The 20,449-nt window shown below is 43.9% G+C and overlaps 1 protein-coding gene across 3 annotated transcripts in view; it reads left to right on the top strand.

Moving 5' to 3' along the window:
• The window catches only part of ITCH (itchy E3 ubiquitin protein ligase), a 779,961-nt gene that overhangs the window by 339,043 nt on the left and 420,469 nt on the right, over positions 1 to 20,449 (top strand). For all 3 annotated transcript variants that reach the window (XM_069243816.1, XM_069243814.1, XM_069243815.1), the window contains one exon: positions 20,041 to 20,213. In XM_069243816.1, coding sequence (XP_069099917.1) covers positions 20,041 to 20,213 — 173 coding nt within the window. The remainder of the gene's footprint in view (positions 1 to 20,040; positions 20,214 to 20,449) is intronic.

The raw sequence follows: 20,449 nt of genomic DNA, 5'->3' as shown, positions 1-20,449 counted from the left end.
TTGCCAATGTGGATCCTCTTATGGGCCTCCGCTGTCATTTGCTGGTCCGTGAGTGTCACCATCATTGTAGCATTTTAATTTATCACTACACGGCCCGAGCTGCCCAACCCAGATTGCCTGAACAAGTTATTGTGAACCTTGTTGCGTGCCATTGCTGTGAAAAACCTTCACCTTTGCGAGGGGACCATCTCTCCATGTTGAGCCAGGCAGTCCCAGACCCCCCTTAACCCCCCCCCCCCCCCCCCCCCCAACCCAACCATGTCAAATCTGTTCTATGTTCTGTCGCTTCATTGATGTCAGTGCTGGATACTGAGGCGCAGAGGAGGACCAGCGTTCAAGTAATAACATGACCTTCCAACCTATGCTGTGGGATCCCCAGATACACATGGCCGGGTGTCAGCTATGATGTTTAGGAGCTGAGCCCCCAGGTTCAGGTAGGTCCAGTGTTGTGGTTTTTCACATGGGCCCTGCACATCACTGGCCTCCAGGGCCCTCTATCACCCTCATCCGTGCAGGCTTCTCGCTGTGCAGGTGATGTCTTTGGGGGTGCCAAGTCCCTTGCCACTGCTTGTGCCCAGGTCCAGAGATCAGTTCAGTCCTGATCTCTCAGCCTCCACTCAGCGCTCCATGCAGGCCAGGGCTGTTCCCTAATGCCCCGTACAGTAGAATACCAATCGTCCCATGTCCTCATCCAGCACCCCCAGCCTTTCCTCAAACCAGTCCCTCCTAGCTCCGCTGATGGAGTCAAATATGAAGGGGGACCACCATCTCTGCGTTATGCCGGCCCGCACAATTTTCTGCAGCTTTGAATAAGGTCAACACCCCTTGGTCGCTCAGTAAGAGGTAAGGTCCATGCAGTACCTGTTAGGGCACCAGACCCACCAAAGCGCTAGGCCCAACAGTCATCTTCTCATTCCATGGAGCTGCCCCCAGTCAGGCCCAAAGGGGTGGTCAGTCTTGGTGGTGCACTTCTCCCCTCCACACAGATAGTCTCTCTCAAGCCACCAGCAGTCAAGGGTAGCAAGCACCCGCCTTTTCAGTGCGCTGTGGACTTCAGCTGAGAAGCCACGCCGCAGAGACATATATGCTCCAAGACCGCCCCCAGGCAGATCACCCCCTCTGCTCAGTTGTGGAGGATCAGGGCTGCCCGGAGTCCATCGCTACAGCTGCTTTTCACGGTTTGTCAGAAGTGCCTGTCCCAGCCCAGCATCCGTTACCCAGGATCCTTCTGCTTAGCTCTGTAGAATATTTGTCTGCTCTCACAGCAGCAGTTCTGGCTCCACCACAGGCTGGTGACTGAGTAGGCTACAGCAGGCTCTGTGCAGTTCTCTGTCCCCCCCAGCTCGTCTCCGCAGCTCTTGGCGGCTCCGGGGCCTCTGTTCCTTGTGGAGAGAGATTTCTTACTTCATTAAGGTGTTTTTATCTTGTACTGTAACAGGATAATGCAGGATAATGTGTCTGGGAGTCAGAGCTCCCTAAAGTTGGATCCTTGTGGTCATCTTGTTGGCCATGCCTCCTGACCCGGACTTCTTGATTCGGCATCCCACACCTGAGTGTAGTCCTGCAGGCCCCAATGGTCCGCCCAGGTTAGCCCTAATGCATTCCCTACCACCCCGCAGACAAGGTATAAAAATGGATTGAAATCTTTAGGAAACACATGCTGTGCTTAAGCTCGCCATCTAGCGTTGGGTCCAATGTAGTACAACTTGTTTTTGTTCGAAGAAAGTTTTTCGAGTCACGGATTAAGTGACTCCTCCTCTCGGTAATACTGCGCATAGGCATCGAGTCCTTTGTTAGATTGTTTTTCTCTGCCATCGGTTCGGATGTGTATTCCTTTTGCTCAGAGTTCTTGGCTCCAAGCAGTCTAAAACAGTACTCTTTCCATCTTTTAATCATTGTCAGTATTGTTTCCGTACACGTATTTGAACTCTCTGTTCCTTTTCCTATACTCTGAATCGATTTTCTCAACCCTTTCGGGGACAGAAAGGCCCTCTCTGGCCCTCCTTGGGTCTACCTCTTCCATGTGGTATCGAACAACGCAGTCTTGATGAAGTGTACGCAATTTCGATTTTGCCCTTGATGCCATTGGAAGTTTCCACGCACTGTCCATCACAAGGTGTGTAATTTGTGCCTTTCACCAGACCACAACAACCAGATCTGCGAAGGGTGCCCTTCTTTTCGGTCGAAGAAGATGCTTGGAGATCAAAGAGCTCGTCGAATGGAAATGGCATCTTGACAGCCAGAGGATACATCAGACATTTTCGAGAGACGAGCACACGCAAGAATATTTTGAACGAGGGGGTCTTCTCCGTTCAGGATTCAGACTCTGATGTGCAGTCGGACATCGAGAGTCAACCATTGCAATCCGCACAAACTGTAAGAATAAAGCCACCTTTCCCATCAGACAAAACAATCACAAACGAGGTCACAGGTCCGCCACTGTCTTCCAGCCATGGTCGGAGCTGAGAAACTTATTTGGATGCCTCACATAGCAGCCCGGCACCAAAGAAAACCAAAGATAAATCTTTGACATCAACCTCCAGTACCTCCATTTCGGCACCGACAAAACAAAAACTATATGATGCTCCAGTGCTGATTAAAAGAGACAGCAGTCAGCGAATATTTCGGCACCGAAAACTTTCCATCCCAAAAAACCTTCAGAACCGAAATAGCGGAAAAGACTTTCAGTGACTCTGGACAGTCTGACATCTCCTACATCACAGGTGAAACCAATTATAGAAGTTATGGACGCTAGGCAGCGTCGACTTAAAATTCAGCAAGGAACAGGGCGGATTATAACATCACCTCTGCCACCTTTAAAGAGGAAATTACCTTTTGAAGAAAGTCTTGATTTCTCTACACCTCCAAAGAAGACTACCAAAGCCTGTTAGAGCAAGGTTATCACTCCTAGAGTTGTTAAAAAGTACAAAGCTGCACCCACTGATCCTTAATATATATAAAAGCACAAATTCCTCCAGACTCTATTGTGGTATCTACTGCACGAAAAAGGGCTAATAGCAAGTCAACAGGAGACACTCCTCCTAATAAGGAAAGTAAAAAATTAGATGCTGGGGGGAAAAGAGTGGCAGCTCAAGCAGCCAATCACTGGCGAATTGCTAATGCTCAAGCTTTTCTTTCCAGATATGACAGACCTCACTGGGATGCTATGGAGGAACTTTTACAATACCTACCAGAAGAACATCATAAAAGAGGGGTAAAGGTTGTAAATGAGGGGCAAACAATTTCCAATAACTCCATTCGATGTGCACTTGATGCTGCTGATACATCAGCACGCAGTATTAATACAAGTGTCATCATAAGGCACCATGCGTGGCTCAGATGTTCAGGGTTTAAACAGGAGGTACAGCAGGCAGTTTTGAAATATGTCATTTGATAAAGAGCATTTATTTGATCTACAAGTGGATACCACACTTGAAAAATTAAATAAGGACAATCAAACTGTCAAAGTTATCGGAGCCTTACAAGCCAGCACACATAGGGGTAATTTTCATTGTGCAGGGTTTAGCAGAGGATTTAGGTCATTTCAGGAGCATTCCACAAATCAAACTAATCCCACCCACGAATACACCAACGGGTACTTTAGAGGATCATATAGAGGAAACAATAATAATGGAAGAGGAAAACCATCTACAGCTAGAGGTTCCTCATCTGTCACTAAACAATGACTTACAAGAAACAATACTAACACACACCACACTTGTAGGGGGAAAAGTTACAACTTTTTTACCCCCATTGTACTCAAATTACCACAGATCAATGGGTACTTCAAATTATCCAAAATGGTTATTGTCTGGAGCTCATTTCCACTCCACCAAATATACCCCCTCATACCCACAGACTCTCACAAGATCATCTAACTCTTCTCAAAGAAGAAGACATTCCCTTCTTCTAAAAGGAGCTATAAAACCAGTACCATTGCAATACTAAGGAACAAGGGTTTACTCCTTATATTTTCTAAGCCCCCAAAAAGATGGGAGTCTCAGACCAATATTAGATCTCAGACCCTTAAACCACTACATCCTATGAGAACATTTTCACATGGTCACTCATCAGGATGTTATTCCTCTTATTACAACTAGGAGACTTCATGACAGAATTAGATCTAAAGGGCGCTTATTTTCGCATTCCTATTAATCCTGCCCACCGCAAGTACATAAGATTTGTAGTAGCAGAAAAATATTAACCAATTCAAAGTATTACTATTCGGAGTCCCAACTGCTCCCGAGAGTATTCACAAAATGCCTCGCAGTGGTAGCAGCACATCTCAGAAAAAAATAAATTAATGTTTTACCTTATTTGGACAATTGGCTCATCAAAGCCAATTCATTCCCACAGTGTCAAAAAGATACTCAAACTACACTCATTAGGATTCACCATAAACTACGTCACATCTCATCTGCTACCTCTACAAACACAACCATATCTAGGAGCTATCCTCAATACACAGTTGGGTATAGCCTTTCCCTACCAAAACAGGATCCAAGCTTTTCAGACATTAATTGCAACATTAAAACAGAACCAAAAATACACAGTAAGAACTATTATCAAACTGTTGGGAATGATGGCATCTTGTATTGCCATAGTGCCTCATGCCAGACTTCAAATGCGTCCTTTCAACAATGTCTCTCTCGTCAGTGGTCTCAGGCACAGGGTCAAATGGAAGGTCTAGTGTTGTTGGACCGCCAAACTTCTCTCTTTACATTGGTGGAATACCACAAACCTTACGAAGGGGCCCGTTGTAGACCGCGTGCCTCGGATAACGCTCACAACAGATGCCTCAAATAACAGTTGGGGAGTTAATCTTCTCAACCTAACAATTCAAGGAATATGGGACGATACTCATCGGTCTCTTCATATCAATTCATATCAATTACCTCTAGCTACAAGTGATATTCTTGGCATTAAAAGCATTCCTTTCACGATTGCAGCACAAAACAGTGTTGATATGTACAGACATGACTGCGGTGTACTATCTTCAAAAGGTGGGGGGGGGGGGGCACACAGTCGCAACAACTCCCAACTAGCACAAACATAATGGAAATAGGCGATTCGTCACAATATTCACATAGTGGCTCAATATCTCCAGGGGACAGACAACCACTTAGAAGACCTACGGAGCAGGATGCATCAACAAACACACAAGTGGGAACTCCACCCACAAGTCCTTCAACAATACTTCAGAAAATGGGGAACACATTAAATAGATCTGATCACAACAGATCAAAACAAAACATGCCACAATTTTGCCTCCAGGTACCCACACCCTCATTCCAAAGGCAATGCTCCATGGATGAGTTGGTCAGGGATATTTGCTTACACTTTTTCTCATCTCCCACACTTACCATTACTAGTACGAAAGATAAAACAATCTTCCCTCAGCATGATCTTAGTGGCCCCTACATGGGCACGTCAACCATGGTACACAACACTTATGGGACTCTCCGTTGTTTCTCATCAAAAGCTTCCCAACAGACCAGATCTTCTGACACAAAAACCAGGGCATATAAGACATCCAAATCCCAAATCACTCAACCTAGTGGTATGGCTCCTGAAATCATAGATTTGGGATATTTTCATTTACCACATGAATGTATGGATATCCTCAAACAAGCACAAAAACTACTACTAGACAGTGCTAAGCAGCAAAATTGAAATGTTTGTTTGTTACTCTAAAACAAAAAACATTGACCTTCTTAAACCAACAGTACAGGACATTGTTCAATATGTATTACATTTACAAAAGTCAAATTTAGCCTACACATCAATTAGTTTACCTTCATCCGCCATAGCTGCATATCTCCAAAATAGACAACATATTTCTTTGTTTAGAATTGCAGTAATAAAAGCATATGGAAGGACTACAAATAATAATTCCACCAAGAATTCCTCCAGCTCCAACTTGGAATCGTAACATAGAACTCACAAGGCTCATGGCTCCACCCTTTGAGCCACTTCACTCCTGCCCCCTAAAATTCCTTTAATGGAAAGTAGCCTTTTTAATTGCTATCACCTCTCTTAGGAGTATCAGTGAGCTTCAGGCATTAACTTTGGAAGAACCTTTCTTTCAAGTTCATAAAGATGTATTGAGAACAAATCCACAATTTCTTCCAAAAGTCATTTTGCAATTTCATATTAATCAAACAATAGAATTGCCAGTTTTTTTTCCCCCAAAACCAGAATCCGTAGAAGAAAAAGGTCCAACATACTCTAGATATTAGCTCTTATGTACTATATAGACAGAACAAAACCTTTTCGGAAGAAAAAACAACTTTTTGTGGCTTTCACATTGCCACACAAAGGAGATCCTATATCTAAAACAACTATAGCAAGATGGATAGTCAAATGCATTCAAACTTGCTATGCTGAAGCTAAGTGACAAGTACCTGTACACTTAGAGCACATTCCACTAGCAAAAAATTTGCATCTATGGCTTTTTTAGGTAACATACCTATAGCAGACATTTGTAAAGCAGCAAGATGGTCTACACCACACACGGTTTCTAAACATTATTGTGTAGATGTCTTTGCCAGACAACAGGCAAATGTTGGACAAGCTGTACTTAAAGCAATTGCAACCCCTGCACACTGGCCTCCGCTTTATGGAGGCACTGCTTTACAGTATATACACAGCATATGTATCTACAGCTACACATGCCATTGAACAGAAAATGACACTTACCAGTAGACATCTGTTCGTGGCATGTAGTGCTGTAGATTCACATGCGCTCTCCCTCCTCCCTAGAAGTGTGTACGGATTATATATATATATATATATATATATATATATATATATATATATATATATATATATATATATGTGTGTTCGATGACGTGTAGCTGCAGATACACATGCTGTGCATTATCCTGCCATCTAGTGTTGGGCTCGGAGTGTTACAAGTTGTTTTTCTTTGAAGAAGTATTTTCGAGTCACGAGACCGAGGGGCTCCTCCCTTTCGGCTCCATTGCGCATGGGCGTCGACTCCATCTTAGATTGTTTTCTTTCCGCCATCGGGTTCGGACGTGTTCCTCTTCGCTCCGTATTTTGAATCGGGAAAGTTCGCTTATTATCGAAAATTCGACGGTATTGTTCGCGCTCGGTACCGGTTTAGTGTTAGGATATCGAAACTGATAAAAGAAGCGATTCGGCGGTCCTTCAGGGCTTCCGCTCTTCAGCAGGGCCTGGTCGGCCCGATCGCGTCCATCGACGAAACTAATGGACCGGACCCCCTTCAGTTTCTGCCTGAATTGCCACGCGAAGTATCCTTATACAGACCAACACTTGGTCTGTAACCTGTGTCTTTCACTGGAACACAGGGAGGATACCTGCGAGGCCTGCAGGGCATTTTGATCGAAAAAGACCCTACGCGATCGAAGAGCCAGAAGACTGCAAATGGCGTTGACACAGAGAGAAAAGATCGACGTCGAGGAGGAGGAAAGAATCTCCATACAAGAATCTGACTCGGACGACTCCGAAAGTGAGCTACTGATGACACCGCAGAAAACTGTGAGTACATCTGCCCCATCCAAGACTCACTCCAAAATCATAAAGGCCAAGGGGATGCCACCGCCAACAGGCCATGGCTTAACCCGAAAACACGGTGACCAACCATCAGCACCGAAAAAGGCCACACAACAGCCGAAGACATCTGACTCCGGTCGAGATACCGGCTCCGAACAATCTTGGCACCGAGAGTTCGACACACCTAAGGTAAAGAAAGTTGTTTCGGAACCGAAAAAGACTGTTTCCAAACCTTCGGTACCGAAAAAGACAGCCTCGGAGCCGAAAGTAAGCTCTTACACGGAAGAGCACGGACTTTCCAGCCAAATGCAACAACATAGGTTTGAGCAGGAAATAAGTATGGGGGAACCAGACCATACTCAAAAAAGGCTGCACATCCAGAAAGAGACCGGAAAAATTCAAACTCTTCCTCCAATTAAAAGAAAGCTGGTATTTCAAGGGTCAGAAATGCAGCCAAAGGCAAAGGTGGCAAGAGACAAAACACCACCACCAAGGTTTTCGCCACAGCCTTCTCCACTGCATTCACCACAGCTGTCCCCGGTAACAACACCCCCAATGCAGTCACCAACACACACGGGGATGACACAGGACTTATATGATGCACCGGTCTCCGACAACAGTCCCGATTGTTACCCGGCAAGGCCGTCACCTCCAGAGGACGGCACTGCATATATACAGGTATTATCAAGGGCAGCTACTTTCCACAATGTTGCAATGCATGCGGAGCCAATAGAAGATGACTTCTTATTTAACACCTTGGCATCTACCCACAGCTCTTATCAAAGTTTGCCAATGCTCCCAGGCATGCTCAAGCACGCAAAACAGGTGTTCCAGGACCCAGTGAAAGGCAGAGCTATCACGCCTAGGGTGGAGAAAAAATACAAACCTCCCCCCAACGGACCCTGTGTTTATAACACTGCAACTGACACCAGATACGGTGGTCGTGGGAGCACCAAGAAAAAGGACAAACTCCCAATCATCAGGAGAATCACCACCGCCTGACAAGGAAAGTCGGAAGTTCGATGCTGCGGGCAAACGAGTGGCAGCACAGGCAGCCAATCAATGGCGGATCGCCAACTCGCAGGCTCTACTGGCTCGCTACGACAGGGCACACTGGGACGAGATGCAACATATAATACAGCACTTGTCCAAGGAACACCAGAAACGTGCCCAACAGGTTGTTGAAGAAGGACAAGCAATTTCCAACAACCAGATAAGTTCTGCACTGGACTCGGCAGACACAGCAGAACGGACAGTGAACACTGCGGTAACCATTCGCAGGCATGCAAGGTTACGGAGCTCAGGTTTTAAACCGGAAATCCAGCAAGCTGTGTTAAATATGCCGTTTAATCAGGAACAATTGTTTGGGCCGGAGGTGGACACGGCAATAGAGAAGCTAAAGAAGGACACAGACACGGCCAAAGCCATGGGCGCGCTCTATTCCCCACAAAGCAGAGGCACTTTCAGAAGGCCACAGTTTAGAGGGGGGTTTCGTACCCAAACCCCAGAGCCTTCCACCTCACAAGCCAGACCCACCTATCAGGGGCAGTACCAAAGAGGAGGGTTTCGAGGCTCTTACAGGGGTGGTCAATTCCCAAGAGCAAGGGGAAAATTCCAGAGCCCCAAAAAAAACTCCAGCCAAACAGTGACTTCGATGTCACAAACCCCCAACACTTAACACCAGTGGGGGGGGAGAGTTACTGCATTCTACAAAAACTGGACAAACATAACTACGGACGCATGGGTCCTAGCCATTATCCAACATGGTTATTGCATAGAATTAATAAATTTCCCACCAGATGTGCCCCCAAGAGCACACAATATGTCCAAACAACACTTAGACCTGTTGCAGCTAGAAGTCCAAGCATTGTTACAAAAACAAGCAATAGAACTAGTACCCAACCATCAAAAAGGAACAGGGGTCTACTCCCTATATTTCCTAATTCCAAAGAAAGACAAAACGTTGAGGCCCATATTAGACATCAGAACGCTGAACCTCTACATCAAATCAGATCACTTCCACATGGTAACACTTCAAGACGTGATGCCCTTGCTCAAAAAACAGGACTACATGTCAATGTTAGATCTCAAGGATGCATATTTCCACATACCCATAAATCCTTCTCACAGGAAATACTTTAGGTTTGTAATCCAGGGCGTGCATTACCAATTCAAGGTGTTAACGTTCGGGATAACAACAACCCCAAGGGTATTCACGAAATGCCTTGCAGTAGTAGCCGCTCATGTAAGGAGACAGCACATGCACGTATTCCCATACTTAGACGATTGGTTAATAAAAACCAGCACTCAGCAACAGTGTTTTATTCACACGCAATACGTTATAGAAACTCTACACAAACTAGGGTTTTCTATAAATTACCAAAAATCACATCTGCAACCATCCCAGATACAACAATATTTGGGAGCAACACTCAACACACAAAAGGCGATTGCCACTCTAAGTCCGCAAAGGATACAAGCTTTCCAAAATATAGCATTAAACATGAAGACAAACCAACACTACCAGGTGAAGTTTGTAATGAAACTTCTAGGCATGATGTCTTCATGCATAGCCATTGTCCCAAACGCAAGACTACACATGCGGCCCTTACAACAGTGCCTAGCAAAACAATGGACACAAGCACAGGGTCAACTCCAAGATCTAGTGTTGATAGACCGCCAGACACACTTCTCGCTTCAGTGGTGGAACCCTATAAATTTAAATCAAGGGCGGCCATTCCAAGACCCAGTGCCTCAATACGGGATCACAACAGATGCTTCCATGATGGGGTGGGGAGCACACCTCAACCAGCACAGTATACAGGGACAATGGGACATTCAACAAAAACAACTGCACATAAATCAGTTAGAACTGTTAGTAGTGTTTCTAGCATTGAAAGCATTTCAACGACTGATAGCCCACAAACACATTCTTGTCAAAACAGACAACATGACAACAATGTATTACCTCAACAAACAAGGAGGGACACACGCGTCACAACTGTCTCTTAGCACAAAAAATTTGGCATTGGGCGATTCACATTCGCCTAATAGCACAATAAATCCCAGGCATTCAAAACCAGTTAGCTGACAATCTCAGTCGAGATCACCAACAAACACACCAATGGGAAATTCATCCCCAGATCCTACAAGATTACTTTCAACGTTGGGGAGCACCAAAAATAGAATTATTCGCAACAAAAGAAAACGCAAAATGCCAACACTTCGCGTCCAGGTACCCACACCCTCTGTCCAAGGACAATGCGTTATGGATCAGTTGGTCAGGGATATTTGCTTACGCTTTTCCCCCTCTCTCACTCATTCCATATCTGGAAAACAAACGGATTCAAAACAAACTCAAACTAATACTCATAGCATCAACCTGGGCTCGCCATCCGTGGTACACAACACTGCTGGACCTATCAGTAGTACCTCACGTCAAATTACCAAACAGGCCAGATCTGTTAACTCAACACAAACAACAGATCAGACACCCGAATCCAGCATCGCTCAATTTAGCAATCTGGCTCCTGAAGTCTTAGAATTTGGACATCTAGACCTTACACAAGAATGTATGGAGGTCATTAAACAAGCTAGGAAACCTACTACAAGACATTGTTATGCAAACAAATGGAAAAGATTTGTTTACTACTGCCACAATAATCAAATTCAACCACTCCATGCTTCCGCAAAGAACATTGTAAGTTACTTATTACACTTACAAAAGTCTAAACTAGCATTCTCTTCTATTAAAATCTCACAGCAATATCTGCCTATCTGCAGATTACACATTCTACATCGCGTTTTTGAATCCCAGTTATCAAAGCATTTATGGAGGGATTAAAGAGAATCATACCCCCAGAGAACACCACCAGTACCTTTGTGGAACCTTAACATTGTATTAACACGACTCATGGGACCACCATTTGAACCCATGCACTCTTGTAAATGCAATACTTAACTTGGAAGTTAGCCTTTCTAATAGCTATCACATCTCTTAGAAGAGTAAGTGAGATACAAGCATTCACTATACAAGAACCCTTTTTACAAATACATAAACATAAAGTGGTTCTCTGTACAAATCCCAAATTTTTACCAAAGGTTATATCACCATTCCACCTATACCAAACAGTGGAATTCCCAGTCTTCTTTCCACAACCAGACTCAGTAGCCGAAAGGGCCTTACATACATTAGACATAAAAAGAGCCCTAATGTATTACATTGACAGAACAAAACAGTTTTGCAAAACAAAACAATTGTTTGTAGCCTTCCAAAAACCTCATGCAGGAAATCCTATATCCAAACACGGCATTGCCAGATGGATAGTGAAATGTATTCAAACTTGCTATATTAAAGCAAAAAGAGATCTACCTATTACACCAAGAGCGCATTCCACTAGGAAAAAAGGCGCCACAATGGCTTTTCTAGGAAATATACCTAGACAGAAATTTGTAAGGCAGCCCACATGGTCTGCGCCTCATACATTCACAAAACATTACTGTGTAGATGTGTTAACAACACAACAAGCCACAGTAGGACAGGCTGTATTACGAACATTACTTCAGACAACCTCAGCTCCTACAGGCTAAACCACCGCTTTTGGGGAGATTACTGCTTATTAGTCGATGCACAGCATGTGTATCTGCAGCTACACATGCCATTGAACGGAAAATTTCACTTTCCCAGTGTACATCTGTTCGTGGCATGAGACGCTGCAGATTCACATGCGCCCTCCCACCTCCCCGAGAGCCTGTGGCCGTTATAAGTTGAATGAAAATTGTAAATTTGTAAATAAATACTTTTTTAATACACATTATGTACATACATACTTACTCCATTGCATGAGCACATCTAGTATATTCACAACTCCTACCTCACCCTCTGCGGGGAAAACAATCTAAGATGGAGTACACGCCCATGCGCAATGGAGCCGAAATGGAGGAGTCCCTCGGTCTCGTGACTCGAAAAGACTTCTTCGAAGAAAAACAACTTGTAACACTCCGAGCCCAACACTAGATGGCAGGATAATGCACAGCATTTGAATCTACAGCGTCTCATGCCACGAACAGATGTACACTGGGTAAGTGACATTTTCCATATATATATATAGATAGATATAGATATATAGAAAGAGATATAGATATATAGAAAGATATATAGATATATAGAGAGAGATATAGATATATAGAGAGAGATATAGATATATAGAGAGATATATATATATAGTACATATCTAAGTACATTGCATGGACATCTTTTCTATCTTACTATATATTTTTCACTACTTCACTCTCCCTCCCACGGAAAAACAATCTAACAAAGGACTCGATGCCCAAGCGCAGTATTACCGAGAGGAGGAGTCACTCGATCCCGTGCTTCAAACTTTCTTCGAACAAAAATAATTTTTCCTAATACGAATCCAACACTAGATGGCGAGCTTATGCACAGCATGTGAATCTACAGCACTACATGCCACGAACAGATGTCTGCTGGTAAGTAACATTTTCCTTTCCTTAGCCAGTTTGGTACTATTGTCAGACAATGGCAGCTTCCTTCTAGGGAGCTATAAGTATGCACTTTAGAACTATGTTGCACAAGATTTGTCTGGTGTCCCAGACCACTTATGTGTTAATTACGTAATATATTCTGGAGGGTTGATGTGCAACAAAAGTACCATTAATTGTACTTTGGCCAACTCAGATTGCCTACGCAAGTCAGTTGGCAACATTTGTGACTCTTAGAAATTGTCTGTACAAGAGGTCTCTACAGGCTTCTCAAGCAGCTTCCAGTCTACCTTAATGAACATGCCTTTCGATGACTCTTGCCCAGATTAGGCCCTTGAGCCAGGCATGCTGTTTGAGCCTATCCCCTTTCTGCATTAGCCACGCCAATAGTTTAGCTCTTTTTGTGGCTGTGGTAGGGATATGGCCAGCATGTTCAGCCTGCTCAGAAAGCCCTTTATCCTTTTCATGGCCGAGCTGCGGTACCCGCAGACCATGAGCCTGCTGCTACATCCTCAAACCCTCGTTGGTGTATCCCGTGAGATACACAGCCACCCTGTCAGAGATAGGATTCAACGTTTACCACTAGGTTGGCTGGCGATAACTTCAGACAAGTGAGTCCTACAGAATGTCCAGTGGTGTTATGCCCTACCATTTCTTGTCATCCTGCAGCACCTTCAACCATCCTTAGAAGGGCTGACGGAAGACGACCTGTCCCTCTCTCAGTGGCCAAAGGAACCATAAAGAAGGTGCCTACATCAGAAGTAGGTTTTGGTTATTACTCTTGCTACTTTTCGGTGGTGAAGAATGGCAGAGGCCTTCGAACTATGTAGACCCAACACCCTCAATGTTTTCCTGTGGAAGGACAAATTCAGGATGCTCAACCTGGCCCAGGTCTTGTCTGGCATTGACTATGGAGACTGGATGGTTCCATTGGGCCTGTAGGACGTTTATTTTCACATCCCTGTCCTGCTGTCTCACAGGTTCTAACTGTAATTTATGGTCGGGCAGGAGCATTTTCAGTTCACTCTGATCCCCTTTGACCTCACACGTGCCCCTTATGTGTTCACTTAAGTGATGGTGGTGGTTGCAGCGCATCTTTGGAGGTCAGGGTTTCCAGTCCTCCCCTCCCCAAGCCCTCCAGCCTTGATGACTGGCTACTGAAGACAGACATGCTCCAGGAAGTCCTCACCCACCTCCAGATTACGGCTAAACCCTTTATTTCATTGGGGTTAACTATAAGTGTGCACAGGTTACACCTGACTTGTTCAGACACTCCATTTCATCAGAACAGTTCCGGACTCTTTGGAGAGTTTGGTACCTTTTCCCCGAACGGAGAGTTCAGGATATTCATGCCTTGTTCCCTATGTTTCAGCCTCTGTCTTTGAAGAATTTTTGGAAGAGACTGCAAAAGACCTGCAATGGTGGTTATTTGACTATAATTAAGTCAGTGACAGACCCCTCCTTCTACCCTAGTCAGAGGTAACACTTAAGACTGATGCATTACTTCTGGTTTGGGAGCAGCCACTTAGGAGCGGTCTGTATCAGAGGCACCTGCTTGCCTTCGGAGTACTTGCTCAATCTTCTGGAGCTGCAAACCATCCACTTGGCATTGAAAGCCTTACTACCATCCATAAAAGGAAGGCTGGCGCTGTTGCTCATGGACAACATCACCACTATTTAGTATTACAACAAATAGGACAGGGTCGGGGGTTCATGGCCCCTGTGCTAGGAGGCACTATGCCTCTGAAAATGTCTGGAACACCAGGGGATTTAGCTGGTGGTACACCACCTAGTGGTATCTCTAAACACCAGTGTGGACTGACTCCGCCTCATACCCCAGCAGATCATGAATGGCAGTTGCATTTATAGGTGGCGGAAGGTATTGTTAAAATTGGGAAAGTCGATGTTGATGCACACAATGATACATTCACATATAACAAAGAAATCACATCACTATTACCAAATTCACCCACATGAACTCTCCATCAACCCGCCTCAGAAGTACGTGGTCAGGCAGGCTCTGAGACCTAGGCCTGAGGTTCGTGTTTGACACGTCACAGGTGGGATGGCATGTAGCCGTCAGACAAACGCACGAAAAGGAAAGTCTGATAAGACCCACAGATATGCGCAGCGACACCACAATGGTCCAAGGAAATTGGCCCCAGTACAACATAAATGGCCCAAGGGGTGCGCGCATTCCCAAAACACCATAAAGTCAGGTGACACATGAAGTTATGAATCCTTAGTCAATCAGAAAACAGCATACACATCAACACTTAGTGATTACATGCCCCTCTGGCTGGACATCTGGACACGTTACCCAATGGCCCTCATTGTGTCCACGCAAGGTTGAGGTCCACCTACATTTGTTATCAGGGCATTCTTTACGACTCCAAGACAACTGAACACATTCTTTACCAAAAAAGTTATCCTGAAATTATTTTATGGTGCTCAGAGAAATATATAAAACACCACTCCGATCGATTGTAGTTTGAAGCAGGCCTCGGACCCCATTCTGTAACTGTTCTCCTGGCCATAGTGTTTCATTAAACCAACTGTTCCTCTTTTGCCAAACGCCTCTCGTCTTTTGTTTTTTCAGAGTAAACTGCCATTCAAGCAATAGTATCTTCCGCAAATGAGAAGAACCCCAACTCTTTTTGTCACACCTGAAAATGTTAAATGTGAAACGTTTTGCATGTTGGAGTTTCCAAGGCGTATCTGTTTCAAATACGTTCCTCCTAAAGCGATATCATAGTGCCTCACAATTTGGCACAAAGAGGCGTGGTATCCAGAACTCCTGGGCATGAGTATTTGTCGTCCTATCAAGCTGACACGCCTGGTGGATCTTTTGTTCCAGCAGCATGGCAGAGTCCTCCACCCATGCCTGCACAATCTTAACTTCCATGGTTGGAGATTGAGCAGTGATAGCTAACTTCATTTGATCTCCCTCTCAGGGTGGTAGATGTAATCTTGGCAGCCAGGCATACCTTGACAAAACCAGTATAGGACTGCCATTAGAACATGTTTGTGCTTTTGTGCAGTACTTGGCAGATTGGATAACCAGACTTGAAGAGGGTCATAGTATTGCTTGTTGTGTTGTCTCTGGCCCAGCATGTACTTGCTTTGGGCACAGGTAAAGGATACCTATTGGCTCTTTCGGCCATTTTGCAGTTTCCAGATCAGCTTTCACTATTCAAGGTACCCATTGTGATGTGTTTTCAATGTTTGTCACATTTGTTTCCACCCTCTCCCTTTATCATGCCTCAGTGGGACCTTAACTTGGTCCTTACCTTCCTGATTTATACCACTTTTGAACCACTGCATAACTGCTTTCTGCGGCTTCTCACCCTGGAAACAGAGTTCCTCATCACCATAGCATTGGTGTAGCAGGTGAAAGTGCTGCAAACCCGTTCCCTCAAAGCTCCATACATTGTTCTTCCCAGATTGGTCCTGAGAACCCAAGCTTTCTTTCTTTTGAAAAGGGTGACTCCTTTCTTGTTGGGCAAAATATCACCCTACCAGCAGTCTCTGCTCCACCTCACCCTTTGAAGGAAGCAAAGATTCCATTGGCTGGTTTCTAAATGGCTCTATGCTTTTACTTTGATTGTACAAGGGAACATCTTGTGAACTATCAGCTTTTTGTGGGATTCACTGGTGCGAAGAAGAGCAAGGTAGCGCAGAAGAGGACCATCTTTCGTGGATAGTGCTCTCCATTAAAGTAAGCTACACACTAGCCAAGAAACAACCCCTAGAGAGTTTATGCTTTTAATCCACCAGAACCAAGACTGCTACCGCTGTGTTGGCACTTGGAGTGTCTGTTCTGCAAATTTGCCAGGCTGCTAATTGGGGATCACTCCATATGTTCATGAAGGACTATTGCTTTGGCAACCAGGTCTGTTGAGATGAGGTTTTTGCCCACTTGGTCCTGCAGGACTTCTTGGTGTGAGCCAACTCACAGACACACCACCTGGGAGTTAATGCTGTGGTATCTATTTAAAAGGTGGGTAATGAATCTGCTGTTAGAAGTATCTGTCAGAAGCACAATTTACTTATTGTTAGTAGCGCTCTTTCTGTTAGATACTCTATCTAGTCGCAAAGTCCTTGCCGACCCTCCCATTCTAAGTGAACTGGGCTCTTTTCCCTTTAAATAAGTCCCAATTATAGCGATCACCACTCTGGTTAAAGACCATTTATGGTTCTGCTCTGTATCTGGGAACACAGACAGCCTGGGAAGCAACTGACGTCAGTGTGCACTAGTGGTGCCTATATTCAGTTCTGCGCATCACTCCTGTCATGAAACTACTTCAGCACTGATCCACACGTCATGACCTTCAAGCGCACGGGGGACCTGCTTGAGAAGTTGTCAGATGCAGTCTGACACCTGGAGAATATTCAAAAGGTGAGAAGTCTGCAGTTAGAGTATCTACCAGAAAACACATTACCAAAGTTAAGAAACCTGTTCAGAAAGCCAGTTGTTTTGCTAGGTGACAGAAGAATCCTAATACCTGCTCCCACAGACTTGTGTAGTTTTATGTGTGATTTAAAATATAGCGTGACATAAATGTATCCCTTTCACCAAAATTATTATAATTATTCAGCCTGTCGGTTCATTGTTTGGCCCTAGACATTTTCATCCACTGAAGTCTTCATGAAAAGGCAATCACATCAATAATTAAGCATCTCCCTAAAAAGGATTTGATTGCCCTGTGCAGGTCATAGCATAGCGAGGTTCTCCCAGAGGGCTAACTCATTAAATGACCCAAATAAAAGAAATATGTATCCTAAATTGAAGTAGCAAAAATTCCTTGTTGCCCAACCTATAAACTTAGTTACCCTTTTCTCCTCTCTTGAGCACTAATTTGAATATGTATTAGAAATGGAAAGTTCTTAACAGGCAAAATGCCCTGCTATCTACCATCAGAGTGTGACCTACTTAATCTTAGTCCTTCTGTGCCTCAGTGGAGCTGTGAACATGTTGGGCCCATGCGTTGCTAATTTCAGCTTTATCTCATTCAAGGAAACTAAGTCGTCATCAAAATCCGCTTTATTTCGGTAAGAATATACCATAAAAGCATAATACAAAAATGATTACAAAGGGGATAAAACAAAAGATCATCAACTTTCAAATAAAATTTTAAAATACAGCAAAATCATATTCTAATCAGAGGGTTCGTTGGATCATCCCTCTATGCAAATAAATGGGCTTTAGGAATTGTTTACCAGCCTTGAGAATACTTAAAACTGACCCATCTGTGTCATTGGCATGTTCCCTGGCAAAATTCTTGGAACCCATGTGGCATTTTCGGATTGGAATTTTAAAAGGCCAATCTTAACCTTAGCAATCGGCAGTGGGCAATGCAACTTTATAGTTTATGTGACCCAGTGCATGATCAGGAAACTAAGTCCCTTTTTGCTTCTAGTCATGATTTTGGACCCAAAAATGGAATGCCAAGGCAATTTTGTGAAGGGCATGTTAGTCCTATTGGGCCTCATGGCCCACATCTGATAAATTCCTTCCTCTCTACTGAAACATTCCTTTAGAAATTGAAGGAAGCTTTTGTAATAACTCTTACTAGTGAGTCCTTCCACACCCAAAGCAAGCATGATGCCTTGTGGCCCTTATCAATTAGGCCATGCCAGCTCTTTCAGGGTATGATACTGTCCGCAAACGTCATTTCTGTTGTGCCCAAAAGTCCTCATTCCCATTTTCACTCAGGATTTAAGGCACAAAGTAGTACAGTTTAGGTATTGCCACCTACAGTAGGAGAACAGTTTTCAAGGCAATGAAGCACATCATCAGCGCCTGGTGGACCCACCTATCGATCACTCCACAGAAAACTGCAATGCCATCAACCTCTTCATTAGTAAAAAAAAACAGAATACCAGACAGCACATTAACAACACCAAGCCTGCTTCGTCTCTTACTCCCATCCCTTTCAGGAGAGTTCCGCAGAGGCCATCTTCAAAACCCTATTTCCTGCCGATCTCGTCTACACCAAATCTCTATAAGCCACTTGTGTCTAAAATGGTGTCTGTTAATCCTACTCATCATTGTGTATATGTCCTTCACCAACGCATCTTCCAAGAAGCTCTCAAGACAGGCCAGGTTTTCCCACACCTAAAGAAATCTACACTAGACCCTGATGACCTTGTCACTCACCTACCTTTCTTTGGCAAGATCTTTGAAAAAGCAGAATATTTTCATCTCTCTTGACCACCGGTAATAAATGTATGCATTTCTAAGTGCAATTGTTCTAAATAATGTGCTGCTGGATTTATATATTAAAATTTTAAAGCACATGAAACAGGTGGGCTGTTAAAACTATCTCTGGGGCGGAGCTAAAAAGACAGACTAATACACCTATGTTGACTTTTCAGGAATATAAAAATTACATGACCAAAGTAATTATTAGGTTTGGGGTCTGAACAAATTGCTGACGCACAAACGTAAGTCATTTCATAAATGTTTTTAAACTACTTAGATCTGTGAAGCTAACAGCAGAATGAATATTGTTGCAATGAGCTGGAATAGATTGAAAATCTCTTCTGAATTAGCAAGAAAGTTATGTCATATCTCCCTAAAAAAAAAAAAAAAAAAAAAACGTGTGAAAGCATACAGAAATTTTAAGAACAGATAAAGAGGATACAAACGTTCCACGTGTGTTGCTCGCAGTGGAGAATGGAAGTGTCTGTCTTACGGAACACCCATGTCTAGCCTCCGCCAGCAAATGTGAAGGTGTGGATTGAGCCTGACTCATTTGGGACTAGGATTTGTTCAGTTATGTGATTCCTTACGGTTTGCTTGTAGAAAAAAACTGATTTACTCTATTGATTCATAATCCTGCTCTGAGTATGCTGGGCAAAAAAAAGCATAACACTTGCATGATAACGATGTAGATTTTCAAAGGAAAACAACCCTTGCAATCGATTTCTGAAGGTTATTTGTCTCTGCTGTAATGATGAGCATCATAGTAGCCTTTTTGTTGTTCCTTAAAGCACAGAGACAAATACCTCGGAGAACCTTGAAGTTGCTGACATCGGTGACAGCAGAACAGCGAACAGTGGTAGTTCACCAGTATTAACCAATGGTGGATTCAAATCATCCAGGCCACCGAGACCTATACGTCCGCCTCCACCAACACCTCGCCGACCAACATCCTCTGTTCCAGGTGAGAACCATTGCACTGGAGTCAGGTATAGTTACCACGCATCTAATTTGTCCATTTTAGTTGGTATTCTAATTAGAAGGTCTGTAATTTAAATGTCAGTGGTTCTTATATATATGTCTGGGGCTCCGCAGTTGGGTTTCTGAAGATCATAGTAGGGGCTGGTTAAATAAATTGCAGGCAGTTTCAGGACTGTGGCTGATGAACAGTGTGCTCAGATAACAGGCATAGTGAGGTAA

This window comes from Pleurodeles waltl, chromosome 7, assembly GCF_031143425.1.
Source record: "Pleurodeles waltl isolate 20211129_DDA chromosome 7, aPleWal1.hap1.20221129, whole genome shotgun sequence".
Lineage (NCBI taxonomy): Eukaryota > Metazoa > Chordata > Amphibia > Caudata > Salamandridae > Pleurodeles > Pleurodeles waltl.
The sequence above is the reverse complement of the archived record's forward strand: the minus strand, read 5'-3'. Positions and strand labels throughout refer to the sequence as shown.